The 19,015-nt window shown below is 44.9% G+C and overlaps 1 protein-coding gene across 1 annotated transcript in view; it reads left to right on the plus strand.

Moving 5' to 3' along the window:
* LOC308335902 (potassium voltage-gated channel subfamily B member 1-like) overlaps positions 1-18,638 on the plus strand; it is a gene marked incomplete at both ends in the record, with an annotated part of 87,217 nt that extends 68,579 nt beyond the window's left edge. The window contains 9 exons of the mRNA XM_080793124.1: positions 9,988-10,198; positions 10,548-10,809; positions 12,037-12,349; positions 14,297-14,464; positions 15,305-15,701; positions 16,427-16,679; positions 16,725-16,869; positions 17,160-17,323; positions 18,365-18,638. Of these exons, the coding sequence (XP_080649250.1) occupies positions 9,988-10,198; positions 10,548-10,809; positions 12,037-12,349; positions 14,297-14,464; positions 15,305-15,701; positions 16,427-16,679; positions 16,725-16,869; positions 17,160-17,323; positions 18,365-18,638 (2,187 nt within the window). The remainder of the gene's footprint in view (positions 1-9,987; positions 10,199-10,547; positions 10,810-12,036; positions 12,350-14,296; positions 14,465-15,304; positions 15,702-16,426; positions 16,680-16,724; positions 16,870-17,159; positions 17,324-18,364) is intronic.
* Positions 18,639-19,015: the final 377 nt, after the last annotated feature.

A 19,015-nucleotide genomic window follows, 5' to 3' on the forward strand; every position in this document is an offset into this window, starting at 1 on the left:
TTTTCGAAAAGATTTGAGGCACATTTTAACGATTTTTCAAAAATAGCAGACCTAGGCTATGAGCTTGTGGATCTGCTATTTTTCAATAGCTACATTATAACATAATGTTTAAAACACCAAAAGGGGTTCCCGCTCAAAATGGGTTAATCAATAATGAAAAACTAAATCTCAAAAATCAATGTTTGGCTGCATGGGACATGTTATGTTTTTATGTGCTTCTCAATCAAAGTAAGTAAGTGACTAAGTAATTAATTGATAGAATAATAATTGTACTGTCGAATAATCGACAGTTGGAGCAGCCCTACTCAAATGTTTTGTTTTTCTCCAGGGAGACGCACGCACGCACGCACGCACACACGCACGCACGCACGCATGCAGGCACGGGAGGCCATACAACAAGATAAACAGACATGGGGCCATTATTATTATTCACGTCTGCCATCAGCGCCATGGCAACAGCGCTCCCCCTGCGCTCTGATTGGCCGTAGATAAGGTGGCCGTCTCCAGCCATCACGTTGTTGTCCCCCCCCCGTCAATCAGCCATTAAGCCCTTAAGACCGGGACCCCCTTTTGGTGTTTTATTATAAACATTACGTTAGGCTATACTTTTGTTATATATTGTAAAATAAATAGCAGACCTACAAGCTCGTAGCGCGGCACCGAGTGCCGCGCTACGAGCTTGTAGAGCTGCTATTTTTGAGAAATTGTGAAAATGTGATGGCGCAAATCTTTGAATATATATTCTTTCAGAGCGAACGTTTTTAACTCAAATCTTTGCTTCTGGGAGGGGGGGGGGGTGGGGGGGGTGGGGGGTGGGGGGTCCCTGGAACAACATATTGTCAGACGGGGGTCAGATGGGTGGCCGATAACATATATTTTTGGGGTCCTTGACATGAAAATGTTTCAGCACCACCAGAGATAGAAACATAGGGTTTTTCAGAAAACTGGATTTAGAAGACATTTGTATAGAATCACCCTCAGGCCTAAATGAGTTAACCCATTAAGACCGGGAACGTGTCTGTGTCATATCAGATTGTTATAGCTATATATATATATATATATATATATATGTAGCACTTAAACATTAGTTGGCTATTCAAAAATAGAAGACATAAATATTGTGTAGATCTGCTATTTTTGAAAAGCTGTGAGAACGTTTTGGAAATCTTTGAATACATAATATATATTTTTATAAGCAAACATTAACTCTGGAGGGGGGGGGGGGGGGGTGTGGGGGGGGGGTCCCTGGAACAACATATTTTGAGACGCGGGGGGTCCGTGGGCCAAATACACACTACACAGTTTGAGACGTCCTTGACATGAAAGAGTGAATATGAGAACCAACGATAATATAGAAACAAACGTTTTTGGAGAATTGATTTAGAATTGATTTGTATAGAACGTGATGTCTCAGGTATAAGTGGCTTAATAAGCCTGCCGCTGTTGCCCTATTTCTGTTGAGCTGTCCGCTTCTCTCTCTCTCCCCCCATGGGGATTTAGAGAGAAGAGAGAAAGATCCTGCCCTACTACGGAAAACTAAAGGCGTTTCTTTAACCCAGAGTTACAGACGTGCCGTTCCAACTGAAAACTAAAGGTGTTTCTTTAACCCAGAGTTACAGACGTGCCGTTCCAACTGAAAACTAAAGGTGTTTCTTTAACCCAGAGTTACAGACGTGCCGTTCCAACTGAAAACTAAAGGTGTTTCTTTAACCCAGAGTTACAGACGTACCGTTCCAACTGAAAACTAAAGGCGTTTCTTTAACCCAGAGTTACAGACGTGTCGTTCCAACTGAAAACTAAAGGTGTTTCTTTAACCCAGAGTTACAGACGTACCGTTCCAACTGAAAACTAAAGGCGTTTCTTTAACCCAGAGTTACAGACGTGTCGTTCCAACTGAAAACTAAAGGTGTTTCTTTAACCCAGAGTTACAGACGTGTCGTTCCAACTGAAAACTAAAGGCGTTTCTTTAACCCAGAGTTACAGACGTGTCGTTCCAACTGAAAACTAAAGGTGTTTCTTTAACCCAGAGTTACAGATGTGCCGTTCCAACTGAAAACTAACAGTGTTGCTTTAATCCAGAGTCACAGATGTGCCGTTCCAACTGAAAACTAACAGTGTTTCTTTAATCCAGAGTCACAGATGTGCCGTTCCAACTGAAAACTAAAGGTGTTTCTTTAATTTGGGAACCCCTTTTGGTGTTAGCATTAGTTATGCTTTAGCTTTTGAAAAATAGCAGATCTACAAGCTCATAGCGCGCCACCGAGTGGCGCACTACGAGCTTGTAGGTCTGCTATTTTTTTTTAAATCAAAGAACGACTGACATATAGAAACATAGCTTTTTCAGAAAACTGTCATTTTCAAACAGACATTTTTAGAATCTGATCTCAGGTCAGAATGGAAAACTGTCAGGATGTAGAATACATTTTTAGAATCTGATCTCAGGTCAGAATGGAAAACTGTCAGGATGTAGAATACATTTTTAGAATCTGATCTCAGGTCAGAATGGGTTAACCCAGAGTCACAGATGTGCCGTTCCAACTCTCGGTGCTTTCCAGATCGTTTCCCTGCAGTATTTAGTCACTGATGCCTTAATGCTAATTTATTCACTGATTGGCTTTAATGCTAATTGCCTAATTATACTGCTGAAAAGAAGTGTCCAGTAGAGGATCTATTCAGGGAATCGGAATAATTAACATCGTTAAGACGCCCAGAGGGCGAGGTGGCCACCTCGCTCTCTGGACCCATTCAGGCCTGACGTTAAAATAAAATAAAATAAATCTAAATCATGACAATTTTTTGAAAAGATTTGAGGCACATTTTAACGATTTTTCAAAAATAGCAGACCCTACAAGCTCGTATAGCGCGCCACCTAAATTATAACATAATGTATGTTACCACCAAAAGGGGTTAAAGACGTAGTGAAGTTCTTCACACTTATCTGTGGTCATCATATGGACATATACCTGGGCAACAAAACAAAGGGAACATTTCCATTTTTGTGTATTTTTATACAAAAAAATCACACCCGTGTGAACTGAGTGGTGCAACTCCCCTCTCTCCCCCCCTCTCTCTCATTAGCAGGCAACAGTGCAGCACTATCCCTCTCTCTTTCTGGCACAACAGCTCCCCTACTGGTACTAGTTATACTCGTGCTCATTAACGTCACACGGACACATAGGTGAACCAACACATAGATATAGGTGAACACGGACATTGCTGTTCCTTGGAGTGCTTGCACCACTCAAAAATCACACCCGTGTGAAGTGAGTGGTGCAACTCTGTGTGGGGGGTCCCCGGAACATCCAGACCCCCAGGAACGCGCACATGTGGGGGCCCGGCCGGGGCCCGGTTCCGGCGAGCCGCCCTGCATGCAGTGTCCGAAATGGTTGAGAAATGAAAGAGTTGCCGTGTGGGGGTCCCCATGCAGCTGGGGGTCCCTACTGTCACTGTACTGTACTGTACTGTAACACCCCAAATCATACACGGGCGACTGGCGGCCCGGGGGCCACATGCGGCCCCCACCATCACTCAATGTGGCCCCGCAGCTTAATCTCAGAATACTGTGATATATTATTGATTTCAGTTGTTATTGTTTCAAATATTACAAACATGATGGAGGGAAAAACGGTGAAAGCTTCACTGCAGTGGTTCTCAAACTGTAATGCCAGGGAATGAGAGAGGATTTTTAGTTGCCTTCAGTCTAATTAAGGCCCTGAGCATCATCACAACAACCAGGCCTCCCAACCCCACAACAAGCCGTCATTCACAGAGGCTACAGATGCCTCCCTGCACCCAAACAACAGACTGTTCCTACCTCCACCCCTCAGTCATTATTGTGTGTGTGTGTGTGTGTGTGTGTGTGTGTGTGTGTGTGTGTGTGTGTGTGTGTGTCCGCCGGTTCAATAGTTTGAACTCTTTACTGACTGTATACATGTTTTTTCTTACTGGCACCTTTCTGGGTGCTACTACTAAACACAATTATGACTGCTTTTTGTACTGCATTGAATGGATGCCAAACAGATTCATTTTGTTGTACCTGTGTGTGTAACGGTGTTCAATGACAAAATAATACCCATCCATCCATGAGAGTTTACAAATCCATTTGTAAACTCAGTGTTACAGACCCATAAGGGTCCATTTGGTTCCCAGCTATCCATCATAGCTAAGGGGACCCCCTGCAACTCCCTCAAGGACCACTGGGGGGGGGGGGGGGTTGCACCCATGCACTTTGGGAATCTCTGCTCAACATATATGTCCTGACAAACAATGGGACAAAACCCAGTCTCATATACAGTATGGCACGGATGGGAAAAACCACTGAAAGCTTGTACCTTCCTAGTTCCTACCCTACACTGACTCTGGGTCAGGTCTGGCCGCAATTTGCAACTCTAGATTGTTTTTATAATGGGATGAATCTAGAGTTGCAATACCCTCCATTGACTCCCCCCCACTCATCCAGTTTGGTTTGTGATCTGCTTGTCTTAAACAACGTTAAACTCACCAACATTGCAGCTGTAGTCCAAGCTTGAATTATCCTCTTTCAATCTGCCAAGCTTGTTTTTCATAAAAATCCACCGTAGACATGTTATCAGATACGTCAAGACATCCTCTGCAGGTGATTCTTTTTCTAAGTGTTGCAGTTTGGAAGCACTTGTTTTTGTTAACGGGTCGTGCTGCTGCCTCCTGCATTATGTGCAAATTCGAAACCGGTGGTACACAGGGCCGTTCAGTGACATACGACAAGTGCTTCCAAACTCCAGCACTTGACAGAAAGTATGTGATAACATCTCTACGGTGGATTTATATGAAAAACAAGCTTGGCAGATTGAAAGAGGATAATTCAAGCTTGGACTACAGCTGCAATGTTGGTGAGTTTAACGTCGTTTAAGACAAGCAGATCGCAAACCAAATTGGATTGGAGTGGAGGAGTCAATGGAGGGTATTGCAACTCTAGACTCATCCCATTATTAAAAAATCCAGAGTTGCAAAATGCGGCTAGTTCCTACCCTTCACTGACTCTGGGTCAGTTCCTATACCCTTCACTGACTCTGGGTCAGTAGTTCTATAGCCTTCACTGACTCTGGGTCAGTTCCTACCCTTCACTGACTCTGGCAGCTTGCCCTCACACAAAACATCACACACCTGCTGAACTGAAAAAAATATATCCCCATATAATCAAAATGAGTTATACCAAAGCATCAATTAACATCTGAGAACCTGCACCGATATAGAAACGCATGAAACATGAAGGTTTTCTTACCTACTAGTCTGTAGGTAGTCTGTAGGTGGTCTGTAGTACTCATGTCTCCAGCTGCAGGTCCACTAGTCTGTAGGATACACCTCATGTCTCCAGCCAGGTCCACTAGTCTGTAGGCTAAACACCTCATGTCTCCAGCCAGGTCCACTAGTCTGTAGGCTAAACACCTCATGTCTCCAGCTGCAGGTCCACTAGTCTGTAGGAAACACCTCATGTCTCCAGCTGCAGGTCCAGTCTGTAGGCTGAGGATAACCTCATGTCTCCAGCCAGGTCCACTAGTCTGTAGGATACACCTCATGTCTCCAGCTGCAGGTCCATGACAACAACAAACACTCAAATCAGGCTTCTGGCCAAACAGTAGGCCTCAGACCTGGCCTCCCCTTTTATGCCCTTAAAGGGGCAGTGCTAAGAAGGGTCCATTTGGTTCAGGGGTGTGTAGTCATAGTTTTACTGAGGTTAGGTTTAGGAATAAGGTTAGGTTTAGACATAGTTTTACTGAGGTTACGTTTAGGAATATAAGGACATAGTTTTACTGAGGTTAGGTTTAGGAATAAGGTTAGGTTTAGACATAGTTTTACTGAGGTTACGTTTAGGAATATAAGGACATAGTTTTACTGAGGTTAGGTTTAGGAATAAGGTTAGGTTTAGACATAGTTTTACTGAGGTTACGTTTAGGAATAAGGACATAGTTTTACTGAGGTTACGTTTAGGAATATAAGGACATAGTTTTACTGAGGTTAGGTTTAGGAATAAGGACAGACATATACAGACAGTGAAGTAATGTCTCTCCTCTGCATTAGAACAGGTACAGTGGCTGGATGGTAAACCGCAAGGTTGCCAGTTCGAAACCCTGTGGGCTCCCCCAGAGTTAGTGTCGAAGTGTCCTTGAGCAAGACACTGAACCCCTAATTGCTCCTGATGTGCAGCTGGTTGTGTGTGTGTGTGTGTGTGTGTGTGTGTGTGTGTGTGTGTGTGTGTGTGTGTGTGTGTGTGTGTGTGTGTGAATGGGTGAATTGATGCACAATCTATATGTAAAGCGCCTTGGATAAAGGCTCTATGTAAATAGAGACCATTAACGCACTCTCTCAACCAATGGCATAGACTCTCTCTCTCTCTCTCTCTCTCTCTCTCTCTCTCTCTCTCTCTCTCTCTCTCTCTCTCTCTCTCTCTCTCTCTCTCTCTCTCTCTCTCTCTCTCTCTCTGAGGAGGACAGACAGGTCACCCGGCGACAGGCCACTCCACTCAGCCTTGATTTATGGACAACAATTAAGCCGCGCAGCGCAGCGTTCGTGAGAGAAAACCCCGACCCCCGTTAAAGCTGCTGACCCGTTGATGTCTTGTACACTGGACCTTACTGTTCCAATTAGAATGACTGTATGTCACTGTACTGTATGTACACACAATTATGGTTGGATTATATTTATATTTATACTGCTGCCTCTGTGAATCATCTCTCCATTCACATGAGGCTGTGAACACACAGTGATACAATGCATGTACACTTTTGTCCATTTGACTGTTTGTATACATTTTTTCAGGGCTACTTTTCAGGCAAATATACTGTATTTTTGACTCCGCTACATACAGTACATTCTGAACGGGAACCCATTTTGGTGTTGGCATAATGTTATGCTTTAGCTATTGAAAAATAGCAGATCTACAAGCTCATAGCGCGCCACCGAGTGGCGCGCTACGAGCTTGTAGGTCTGCTATTTATTTTTTTTTAATCGAAGAACGACTGACATTTTTAGAATCTGATCTCAGGTCAGAATGGGTTATAATCAGACCAGTGTGTGTCCCAGTGGAAACCTCGTATGAATCTGATCTCAGGTCAGAATGGGTTAAGTACTTTGTTCAATACTAGCTCCCAAAGTGAGTGACCATGAATTGTAACTATAGTAATAAAGTTTCCAATTAACCCATTCTGACCTGAGATCAGATTCATATGAGGTTTTCCACTGGACACACACTGGTCTGATGAACCCATTCTGACCTGAGATCAGATTCTAAAATTGTCAGTCATTCTTTGATTTTTCAAAAATAGCAGACCTACAAGCTCGTAGCGCGCCACTCGGTGGCGCGCTATGAGCTTGTAGATCTGCTATTTTTCAATAGCTAAAGCATAACATGATGCTAACACCAAAATGGGTTCCCGTTCAGAATGGGTTAATTGTAGTGGAGTAGATTTGACCCTGAGTGAGTACCTCAAGGACTGTACTCGTGTAAGTGTACTTATCGTTGTACGTTCCGCCATTAGCCAGGGAATACATTATTATTATCAGGTGATCACAAATGTGATCATTGGAATAACGTGTTCCTTCCACGCGCTAAGTCCAACCAGGGTAACTCCCCCCTGTCAGGTGTAAAGGAGCAACTTGGACAATCAAGCATGAAGGAAGCATGAGTTCAAGTCCGTTGCTCTCCCCAGGTTGGCGGAGGGTGTGTAGAGCCCAGGATCACAGTAGATGATTGACACAGGGGTGAAAAATGGGTTACAAAATCGTGGGATAAAAAATATATATTAAAAAATAAAAAACAAATGTGATTACCTTGAAAAGTGGATATGGCATGTTTGTTTTACGTGCAAAACAAAATATCCTTGCAATGCATTTATACATTGGTGAAGAAATGTCTTTGGCAAAGGAATTTATTCACAGATAATTATTAATTAATTTTTTTTAACCCATTCTGACCGGACACCCATTTTGGTGTTTAGCATCATGTTATGCTTTAGCTATTGAAAAATAGCAGATCTACAAGCTCATAGCGCGCCACCGAGTGGCGCGCTACGAGCTTGTAGGTCTGCTATTTTTGAAAAATCGAAGAACAACTGACATTTTTCTAGAATCTGATCTCAGGTCAGAATGGATTAATCAGACCAGTGTGTGTCCAGTGGAAACCTCGTATGAATCTGATCTCAGGTCAGAATGGGTTAAATATCCTGGCACTGAGAGGCTGCAGTCTGTTGGCCTTGTGCCCACTCAGGCTCTGCAGGCACTGTCTGAGGAAAGACGATTCCAGAGAGACAGTCCTCTTTATCGATGGAAGGAAGGAAATCCAAAACCGCAAAAGTCTGGCCAAAATCTGACACGGACGAGTCTGTAGTCCAAATGATTCAATTTACCAATACTGTAGTGAGATACCTTTCATCCCTGATCCTGCATGTTCTTTTTCTTTCTTTCTTTCTTTCTTTCCCCTTTTTTTTTCTTCAGCTTTTACCAGTGCTGTGTATTCATTAGGGGACGGGCATAGCTGAGTGGTTAGCAGGGGCGTAACTAGATGTCACTGCAGGGTCCTGCTGACGCAGGCTGATCAGCGAGTGAGGGGGGGGGGGGGGGGCCCTTCAGCAGGGGGTCCGGGGCCCCTTTCAGCAGGGGGTCCGGGACCCCTAAAGGGTCCTCAGAGATACTGCAGGGAGCCCGCTAAAATCTTTGTTTCTGTATATATTTATACATGTGCCACTTGTGAACCTTTCACATCCCTATTCTGGGGGAACATTAGCCTAAAACAAGGTGTCCTTGGCCTGAAAAGATAATCAATTTCAACATCTCTAAATGGGTCAGAAATATACGGACCTCGGCTCACACACAGACACTCTGGTGTTAACATCTATGTCTCTCTTCTGTTGTCTGTCTATCTATCTATCCACACTTTTCCTGGGCTGTGTGTGCTCCAGTTCCTGTCGATTTGATCCAATGAAAGCCAATGAAACTGGTCAGATGACCAATGAAATCAACAGGAACTGGAGCACACACAGCCCAGGAAAAGTGTGGATAGATCCTGGCCAAAGTGGCCATCATCTCACTCAGACACTCTGGTGTTATAATAATAATAATCTTTATTGTCCCGAAGGATATTCATCTTCACAGGTCTGTTCAACACCAACAACAAAAGCAACACATAGTACAGAAACAACATTACACCAAGACAGTACAAAAAAAACAAACAACATGAGTTCCCCACTGTGTACAGAAACCATCCTATCGGCAGGGCAGTTTGTTTAATGCTGCGATGGCTGAGGGGACAAAACTCCTACTGAAGTCTGAAACGAACCTTTTTCCAGGGTAAGGTTCTGTATCTTTGTCCAGATGGCATGAGGTTAAAGAAACGATACAGAGGATGATCAGTGTCACGTGATATTGAGAGTGCTAGCCGTGTGATGGCATTATTGTTCATATCAGAAAGTGTTGGTGTGGGAAGTCCGATGATCTTGGAAGCAATCCGGGTAATACTGAAAAGTTTGTTTCTGTTAGGCATGGGTAGTGTGTTGTAAAAACATGCGGAACTGTACAACAGAATAGGTTGAATAATGCTTTTTGTACAATAATAAAAGAAAATGAGGAGCAAGAGATAATGATCTTAACTTGCGGATTACATGAAGTCTTTGCTGAAAACGTGACTGGATAGATGTAATATGTTGATCAAACCTAAGTCTATTAACCCATTCTGACCGGGCACCCATTTTGCTGTTGGCATCATGTTATGCTTTAGCTATTGAAAAATAGCAGATCTACAAGCTCATATCGCGCCACCGAGTGGCGCGATACGAGCTTGTAGGTCTGCTATTTTTGAAAATTTCGAAGAACGACTGACATTTTTAGAATCTGATCTCAGGTCAGAATGGGTTAATCAGACCAGTGTGTGTCCCGTGGAAACCTCGTATGAATCTGATCTCAGGTCAGAATGGGTTAACATCTATGTCTCTCCTCTGTTGTCTATCTATCTTCCAGATCCTGGCCATCATCTCCATCCTGTTCATCATCCTGTCCACCATCGCCCTGTCCCTGAACACGCTGCCCGAGCTGCAGGACACGGACGAGTTCGGACACGCCTCCGACAACCCGCAGCTGGCCCACGTGGAGGCCGTGTGCATCGCCTGGTTCACCATGGAGTACCTGCTGCGCTTCCTGTCCTCGCCCAACAAGTGGAAGTTCTTTAAAGGTAGGAATGACCACTTCCTGTCCTCCTCGCCCAACAAGTGGAAGTTCTTTAAAGGTAGGGAATGACCACTTCCTGTCCTCGCCCAACAAGTGGAAGTTCTTTAAAGGTATAGGGAATGACCACTTCCTGTCCTATTTGCAGGCTCTTACATCACAAACTGCCGGCAAATCAGAGCACCTGTTTGAGCCAGAAAACCCCAGATCACAGAAAATCTACTGAATGTTAAAAGTTCATGTTTGTTGGGTGCAATTGAGATTAGAAAACCTAAAAAAATAAATAAGAACAATTCCAAAACCTTTTTTTGTAATGTCACAATCCCTTTAAAAGCGTCCGTTTCTCCTCCTTCCAGGTCCTCTGAACGTCATTGACCTCCTGGCCATCCTGCCCTACTACGTCACCATCTTCCTGACGGAGTCCAACAAGAGCGTGCTGCAGTTCCAGAACGTGCGCCGCGTGGTCCAGATCTTCCGGATCATGAGGATCCTGAGGATCCTGAAGCTGGCGCGCCACTCCACGGGCCTCCAGTCGCTGGGCTTCACCCTGAGGAGGAGCTACAACGAGCTGGGCCTCCTCATCCTGTTCCTGGCCATGGGGATCATGATCTTCTCCAGGTTAGACCAACTCATTCTGACCTGAGATCAGATTCTAAAAATGTTCTTCTACATCCTGACAGTTTTCTGCAAAAATCTATGTTTCTATGTCAGTCGTTCTTCGATTTTTCAAAAAATAGCAGACCTATGTACAAGGAACTGAGGCTAACCCATTCTCTAACACATTTTAAAACCCTCCTAAAGACCCATTTTTATAGAATAGCCTTTGCATCTCCCTGATTCTTATCTCTGTTTTGTTATTTTGCATTTTCTACTGTTTTTTCTTTTGCATCAGTGATGTATTCTGTTGTTGTTGTGATGTCTGACTGTTCAAAGCACTTTGTAACTTTGTTTAAAAAAAAAACTAGCTAATTTGCGCTCTAAACAAATTCAAACTAACTGAAAAGAAGGGAAAGAAATCAGACCAGTCTGAAGTGAGTGGTGGACACACAGGGACATACATCGAAACTGTTCATTTTTGAGGGGTGCTAGCCCTATACAGCTTCAATGTTTGTTTTTCAACGATGCTTGTTTAGGAAAACGCCAAACGACAATGAAGAAAAAGTTTGTTTTGAGGACAAAAAAACAAACATTAGCACCCGTTGCTTAAACAAACATTATGTTGTAATTGATGCTGTAAGTTGATAAGAGCGCCCCTCACTTCACACGGGTGTGATTTTTTTAATTTACATTTTGGTTTAGTTTGAGTTAGTTTTGACCTGATTGAAAAGGGTAGAAGACCCTCCGCTCGGCGTGGGGTCTGCCTACGAGACCCCCATGCAGCCACTGTAAAATACCCGGTAATCCGAGACCTCTCGTGGCTTATTGCTTCAATCTTCTCCAGCCAGGGGGCACGGTGGCACAGTTGGTAGTGCTGTCGCCTCACAGCTAGAAGGTCCTGGGTTCGATTCCCGCTCAGGACGCTGTGGGCGCTGGTGGCGTGTCCAACCAGGGAAACTCCCCCCTGTCAGGTGTAAAGGAGCAACTTGGACACTCAGGCATGAAGGAAGCATGAGTTCAAGTCCGTTGCTCTCCCCTTGTCCCCCATATATGGGGACTAGGTTGGTCTCCCCTTGTCCCCCATATATGGGGACTAGGTTGGTCTCCCCTTGTCCCCCATATATGGGGACTAGGTTGGCGGAGGGTGTGTAGAGCCCAGGATCACATTAGATGATTGACACAGGGGTGAAAAATGGGTTACAAAATTGTGGGATAAAAAATATAGATTAAAAAAAAAATCTTCTCCAGCCTGGTGTTCTTCGCCGAGAAGGACGAGGACGACACCAAGTTCAAGAGCATCCCGGCGTCCTTCTGGTGGGCGACCATCACCATGACCACGGTGGGCTACGGCGACATCTACCCCAAGACGCTGCTGGGGAAGATCGTGGGCGGGCTGTGCTGCATCGCCGGCGTGCTGGTCATCGCGCTGCCCATCCCCATCATCGTCAACAACTTCTCTGAGTTCTACAAGGAGCAGAAGAGGCAGGAGAAGGCGGTGAAGAGGAGGGAGGCGCTGGAGCGCGCCAAGCGGAACGGCAGCATCGTGTCCATGAACATGAAGGTACAGTGGCGGCCTTATGTATGTTTCAATCGTTTCAATTGAAACGGGCCTCCAGCCTCCAGGGGCCTCCCCAAAAAGGCCTCCCCAAAAAAAAAGAATAGTAGTAGTAGTAATTGTAATTGTTCCCACTTCCCAGTGTGTGCACTCACTGCACTAGCAGCGCTGACAGTCGCGATTGCATCATTATATAGCCTATGCTGCCTTCCAGTTATACCTTAAAGTAAAACAATGTTTAATCAAGCAAGCTGCTTTTGTGTATTTTCTACTTGGCTGTGTATGCTGTTCATGCTTTGAAGTCCGATAATACACACTTTAAAAATGTTTTTTTTATTAATTATATGAATATAAATATTAATATTAAACATTGTGATGTAATATTTTTAAAGGAGGCGTTTATATAAATATAAATATTAAACATTGTGATGTAATATTTTAAAGGAGGCGTTTATATAAATATAAATATTAAACAATGTGATATAATATTTTTAAAGGAGGCGTTTATATAAATATTAAATATTAAACATTGTGATGTAATATTTTTAAAGGAGACGTTTATATAAATATTAAATATTAAACATTGTGATGTGATATTTTTAAAAAAGGCGTTTATATAAATATAAATATTAAACATTGTGATATAATATTTTTAAAGGAGGCGTTTATATAAATATAAATATTAAACATTGTGATGTAATATTTTTAAAGGAGGCGTTTATATAAATATTAAACATTGTGATATAATATTTGTTCCATACCGTTGCCCCAACATGAAGGAGGCGTTTATATAAATATAAATATTAAACATTGTGATATAATATTTTTAAAGGAGGCGTTTATATAAATATAAATATTAAACATTGTGATATGATATTTTTAAAGGAGGCGTTTATATAAATATTAAACATTGTGATATAATATTTTTAAAGGAGACATTTATATAAATATTAAATATTAAACATTGTGATGTAATATTTTTAAAGGAGGCGTTTATATAAATATAAATATTAAACATTGTGATATAATATTTTTAAAGGAGACGTTTATATAAATATTAAATATTAAACATTGTGATGTGATATTTTTAAAGGAGGCGTTTATATAAATATAAATATTAAACATTGTGATGTGATATTTTTAAAGGAGGCGTTTATATAAATATTAAATATTAAACATTGTGATGTGATATTTTTAAAGGAGGCGTTTATATAAATATAAATATTAAACATTGTGATGTGATATTTTTAAAGGAGGCGTTTATATAAATATTAAATATTAAACATTGTGATGTGATATTTTTAAAGGAGGCGTTTATATAAATATTAAATATTAAACATTGTGATGTGATATTTTTAAAGGAGGCATTTATATAAATATTAAATATTAAACATTGTGATGTGATATTTTTAAAGGAGGCGTTTATATAAATATTAAATATTAAACATTGTGATGTGATATTTTTAAAGGAGGCGTTTATATAAATATTAAATATTAAACATTGTGATGTGATATTTTTAAAGGAGGCGTTTATATAAATATTAAATATTAAACATTGTGATGTGATATTTTTAAAGGAGGCGTTTATAAATATTAAATATTAAACATTGTGATGTAATATTTTTAAAGGAGACATTTATATAAATATTAAATATTAAACATTGTGATGTAATATTTTTAAAGGAGACTTTTATATAAATATTAAATATTAAACATTGTGATGTAATATTTTTAAAGGAGGCGTTTATATAAATATTAAATATTAAACATTGTGATGTAATATTTTTAAAGGAGACATTTATATAAATATTAAATATTAAACATTGTGATGTAATATTTTTAAAGGAGGCGTTTATATAAATATTAAATATTAAACATTGTGATGTAATATTTTTAAAGGAGACATTTATATAAATATTAAATATTAAACATTGTGATGTAATATTTTTAAAGGAGGCGTTTGCGCGCAGCGCCGAGCTGATGGACGTGGTGGTGGAGAAGGGCGGCGGCGAACAGCGTCCGCACGACAACCACCTGTCGCCCAGCCGCTGGAGGTCCGAGACCAGCTCCAACCGCTCCTTCACCGCCCAGGAGCTGCTGGGCTCGCCCGGCCCCGCCCAGGTAAGCCCCGCCCCCCTCCCAGTTAGGCCCCGCCCACGTAGGCCCCGCCCCCTCCGTTAGGCCCTGCCCATGTAGGCCCCGCCACAGAAAAGTCATATCTCCTCCGCGTCATCAGTGCCCATACCCGAAGGCGGGGTTGGCGAAAGGGCCTTTCTGTGTGGAGTTTGCATGTTCTCCCCGTGTCCCCTATAGGGTAGGTACTCTCACAAAAACATGCAGTAATCCTGGTCTCTAAACTGCCTCCCCCTGGCCGGCCGGGGTGCCTGATGGAGGGGAAAGGAACTGGTTGGAATAACGTGTTTCTTCCACGCGCTACGTCCAACCAGGGAAACTCCCCCCTGTCAGGTGTAAAGGAGCAACTTGGACACTCAGGCATGAAGGAAGCATGAGTTCAAGTCCGTTGCTCTCCCCTTGTCCCCCATATATGGGGACTAGGTTGGTGGAGGGTGTGTAGAGCCCAGGATCACAGTAGATGATTGACACAGGGGTGAAAAATGGGTTACAAAATCGTGGGATAAAAAATATAATTAATAAAAAAAAAGAAAAGTCATATCTGATTGCATTAAACAACGTTAAACAATGTTAAACTCACTTTGCGCTTTGCCACTCGATTTGCCACTCGATGTGCCATTCACTTTAAGCATGCGCATACCCTCTATTGCACTATTATGTCCTCTGTTAACCTGATTGTTTATATTGTACCCATTTTCACAGCACTTTGTAACATCATTTTTGAAAGGTGTTTTATAAATAAAATGTACTTATAGGGATGTTCCGGTTCGGGACAACTGTACTTACTTACTTACTAATACTCACTTCCTTCCCTATACCTCCCTCCAGGTGTCCTGCAGCCCTCAGAGGCTCAACGCTCTGAAGCTGGAGGAGATGTACAACCAGATGGCCAAGACGCAGTCCCAGCCCAACCTCAACGGGAGGAGGGGGCCGGGCGGGGGGGGCTCCAATAAGCTGACGGCGGACGAGATGGAGCTGGGCGCCATGATGCTGCTGGGGGCCCCGGACCCCCACCGCCCGGGGGGGGGTCCGCGGGGGGACGGCGGCGGGGTGGGGGACATGAAGAGCCTGTCCAGCATCGACAGCTACATCAGCTGCGCCACCGACTTCCAGGAGAGCAGCATCAGCAACAACAACCCGCCGCGGTTCCCTCACAGCCCGGCCGCCACCGCCGTGGTGCTCACCGGCTTCCCGTCGGACGGCGGAGGTCAAGGTCAAGGTCAAGGTAAGCTTTATTGTCCACGAGGGACGTTGTTTGATCTTGGGCTTTCATTCGCCCCTGCTGTGGCGGGCCACACACACACACACACACACACACACACACAACACATCACCCTGCATTCGTATGGTCCGGAACGGGCAGTTGTTTTACAGACAGTAAAGGCCTATTCATTATTCTGTATTTTCGGTGGTGAGGTGACCACCGCTCCGGTGGTGACCTGACCACCGCTCCGGTGGTGAGGTGACCACCGCTCCGGTGGTGAGGTGACCACCGCTCTGGTGGTGAGGTGACCACCGCTCTGGTGGTGAGGTGACCACCGCTCCGGTGGTGACCTGACCACCGCTCCGGTGGTGAGGTGACCACCGCTCCGGTGGTGACCTGACCACCGCTCCGGTGGTGAGGTGACCACCGCTCCGGTGGTGAGGTGACCACCGCTCTGGTGGTGAGGTGACCACCGCTCTGGTGGTGAGGTGACCACCGCTCTGGTGGTGAGGTGACCACCGCTTCGGTGGTCACCTCACCACCGGAGCTGAAATAACGTTGAGCGGTGGTGAGTAAAAACAGAGAGAAGGGCTGGAGCGGTGGCGGTGGTTTGCTCTTCACCGCGGCTCAGTGACGTCATGTTGTAGTTCGGTGGTCACTGAGGTGACCACCGAACTACAACATGACGTCACATGCACATGACGTCACATGCACGTCCCTGCCCCCTGTGGTCTTCTTCCCTGCAGGACGGTATTCCCACCTCTCGGGAGGAGGAGGGCGTCCGGGCGCCAGAACCACGGGCCCAGCGTCGCAGAGCGCTCTGGACCGCGGAGGAGGAGGAGGAGGAGGAGGAGGAGGAGGCGAGCCCACAGCGGTGCTCGTCGCCCCTCCAGCCAAACCCTCGTACACCGAGACCGCTCGGAGGTTCCTCTTCTCCGGAGGAGGAGGAAACCCGGCCCCCGCTGCGTCCTCCAGGGGCGTCACAGCAGCGTCGCAGCAGTACAGGACAGGAGGAGGAGGAGGAGGAGGAGGGGGAGGGGGAGGGGGCTGCAGCCTCCGCGGGGGCGGGGGCCACGACGCGGACTCGGGACCCTCGCCTCTCTCCGACTGCTCGCTGACGTCGGACCGCTCGCTGCTGAGCCCCGAGACCTCGCTGTACACCACGGCCAGCAGCCGCACGCCGCCACAGTCCCCGGTACGTACGGATGGTTATAATTATGGCTTATTGCTTTTCTAAAACGGTTACAAACATATAAACAATACAATATTAACCTAATAAAACGATTGAATTCACAAAAGTAGCTACGCTTTGCGCCACCAGAGCGAGCGAGCCACATCACTTCCTTGTTTTGCTCGGCAAGTATAGGCTATGTGACGGGAGAAAAAAAAAGAAAACTGTCAGGATGTGTAGAAGAACAATTTATAGAATCTGATCTCAGGTCAGAATGGGTACTAACTAGCATATACATCCCCCTGCAGTCCCCTGAGAGCCTGCCGCTGACCCAGAACCAGGCCGTGTTCACCTTCCACGACTCGTCCATCAGTAAATACATCGACGCCGACACGGACGACGACGACCACCTCCGAGACGTCTCCGACACCCACAGCCCCTCCGAGCGCCTGCTGACCGGCCTCAGCCCCAGGTGGAGTAATTAGTGATTATCACCTGAGACCCAGGTGGAGTAATTAGTGATTATCACCTAGTGAGCCCCAGGTGGAGTAATTAGTGATTATCACCTGAGACCCAGGTGGAGTAATTAGTGATTATCACCTAGTGAGCCCCAGGTGGAGTAATTAGTGATTATCACCTAGTGAGCCCCAGGTGGAGTAATTAGTGATTATCACCTGAGCCCCAGGTGGAGTAATTAGTGATTATCACCTGAGCCCCAGGTGGAGTAATTAGTGATTATCACCTGAGCCCCAGGTGGAGTAATTAGTGATTATCACCTGAGCCCCAGGTGAGAGTAATTAGTGATTATCACCTCAGCCCCAGGTGGAGTAATTAGTGATTATCACCTCAGCCCCAGGTGGAGTAATTAGTGATTATCACCTCAGCCCCAGGTGGAGTAATTAGTGATTATCACCTGAGCCCCAGGTGGAGTAATTAGTGATTATCACCTGAGCCCCAGGTGGAGTAATTAGTGATTATCACCTGAGCCCCAGGTGAGAGTAATTAGTGATTATCACCTGAGCCCCAGGTGGAGTAATTAGTGATTATCACCTGAGCCCCAGGTGGAGTAATTAGTGATTATCACCTGAGCCCCAGGTGGAGTAATTAGTGATTATCACCTGAGCCCCAGGTGAGAGTAATTAGTGATTATCACCTGAGCCCCAGGTGGAGTAATTAGTGATTATCACCTGAGCCCCAGGTGGATATAATTAGTGATTATCACCTCAGCCCCAGGTGGAGTCATTAGTGATTATAACAGTAATAGTGATAAAATAACAGTGATAATAGTGATAACAAATAAAAACTATGTTAGCAATTATATAATATTATAATTGCAGTATTACACTCAAAGGTAAAGCTATTGTTATTTGAATTTTTCTCCATAAATTAATGTCCTTAATTGATCACACAGAAAAGCATAAAAAGTAGCAGATCTGTTTATCTGATTATAATTATATTGATCATTTTCGACTGGTGGGACTATAACACCGTGTCTCCTCTGTCGTCCAATAAGGTGTCGCATCAACAGTGGCTACCAGCGCGCCGCCAACCACCTGGAAGCGGCCCAGAAGAAGATGCTGGCGGGCCAGAACTGTCGGTTCCCTCACGAGAAGAACCACGTGGCTCCGGACGCCATGATGACGGCCGGCGGGGGCGGCGGCGGCACCACCACGACGCGAGGAGGCAGCAGGAACAAGTTCGGGGACCGCGGAGGAGGAGGAGGGGGAGGAGGAGGAGGGGGGAGCGTCGGCGTGCGTCCGGCGAGCACCCTGGACGAGACTCTCTGAGACGCGCCGACGTGTCGCAGCGTGAAACGGGAGAGCGCGGCGGCGAGTTAACGGAGCTATAGTGTAGCGGGAGACGACCGCGACAGGGACGCTACGCACGCCATGCAGAGAGAGAGAGAGAGACGTTACGCGACAGGGACGCTACGCAGAGAGAGAGTAGTTATGCAGAGAGAGACGTTACGCAGAGAGAGACGTTACGCAGAGAGAGACGTTACGCGACAGGGACGCTACACACGCCATGCAGAGAGAGACGTTAAGCGACAGGGACGCTACGCAGAGAGAGAGACGTTACGCAGAGAGAGACGTTACGCGACAGGGACGCTACGCAGAGAGAGAGAGACGTTACGCAGAGAGAGACGTTACGCGACAGGGACGCT

Source organism: Protomyctophum bolini, assembly GCF_963924005.1.
Source record: "Protomyctophum bolini genome assembly, chromosome: 20".
Classification (NCBI taxonomy): domain Eukaryota; kingdom Metazoa; phylum Chordata; class Actinopteri; order Myctophiformes; family Myctophidae; genus Protomyctophum; species Protomyctophum bolini.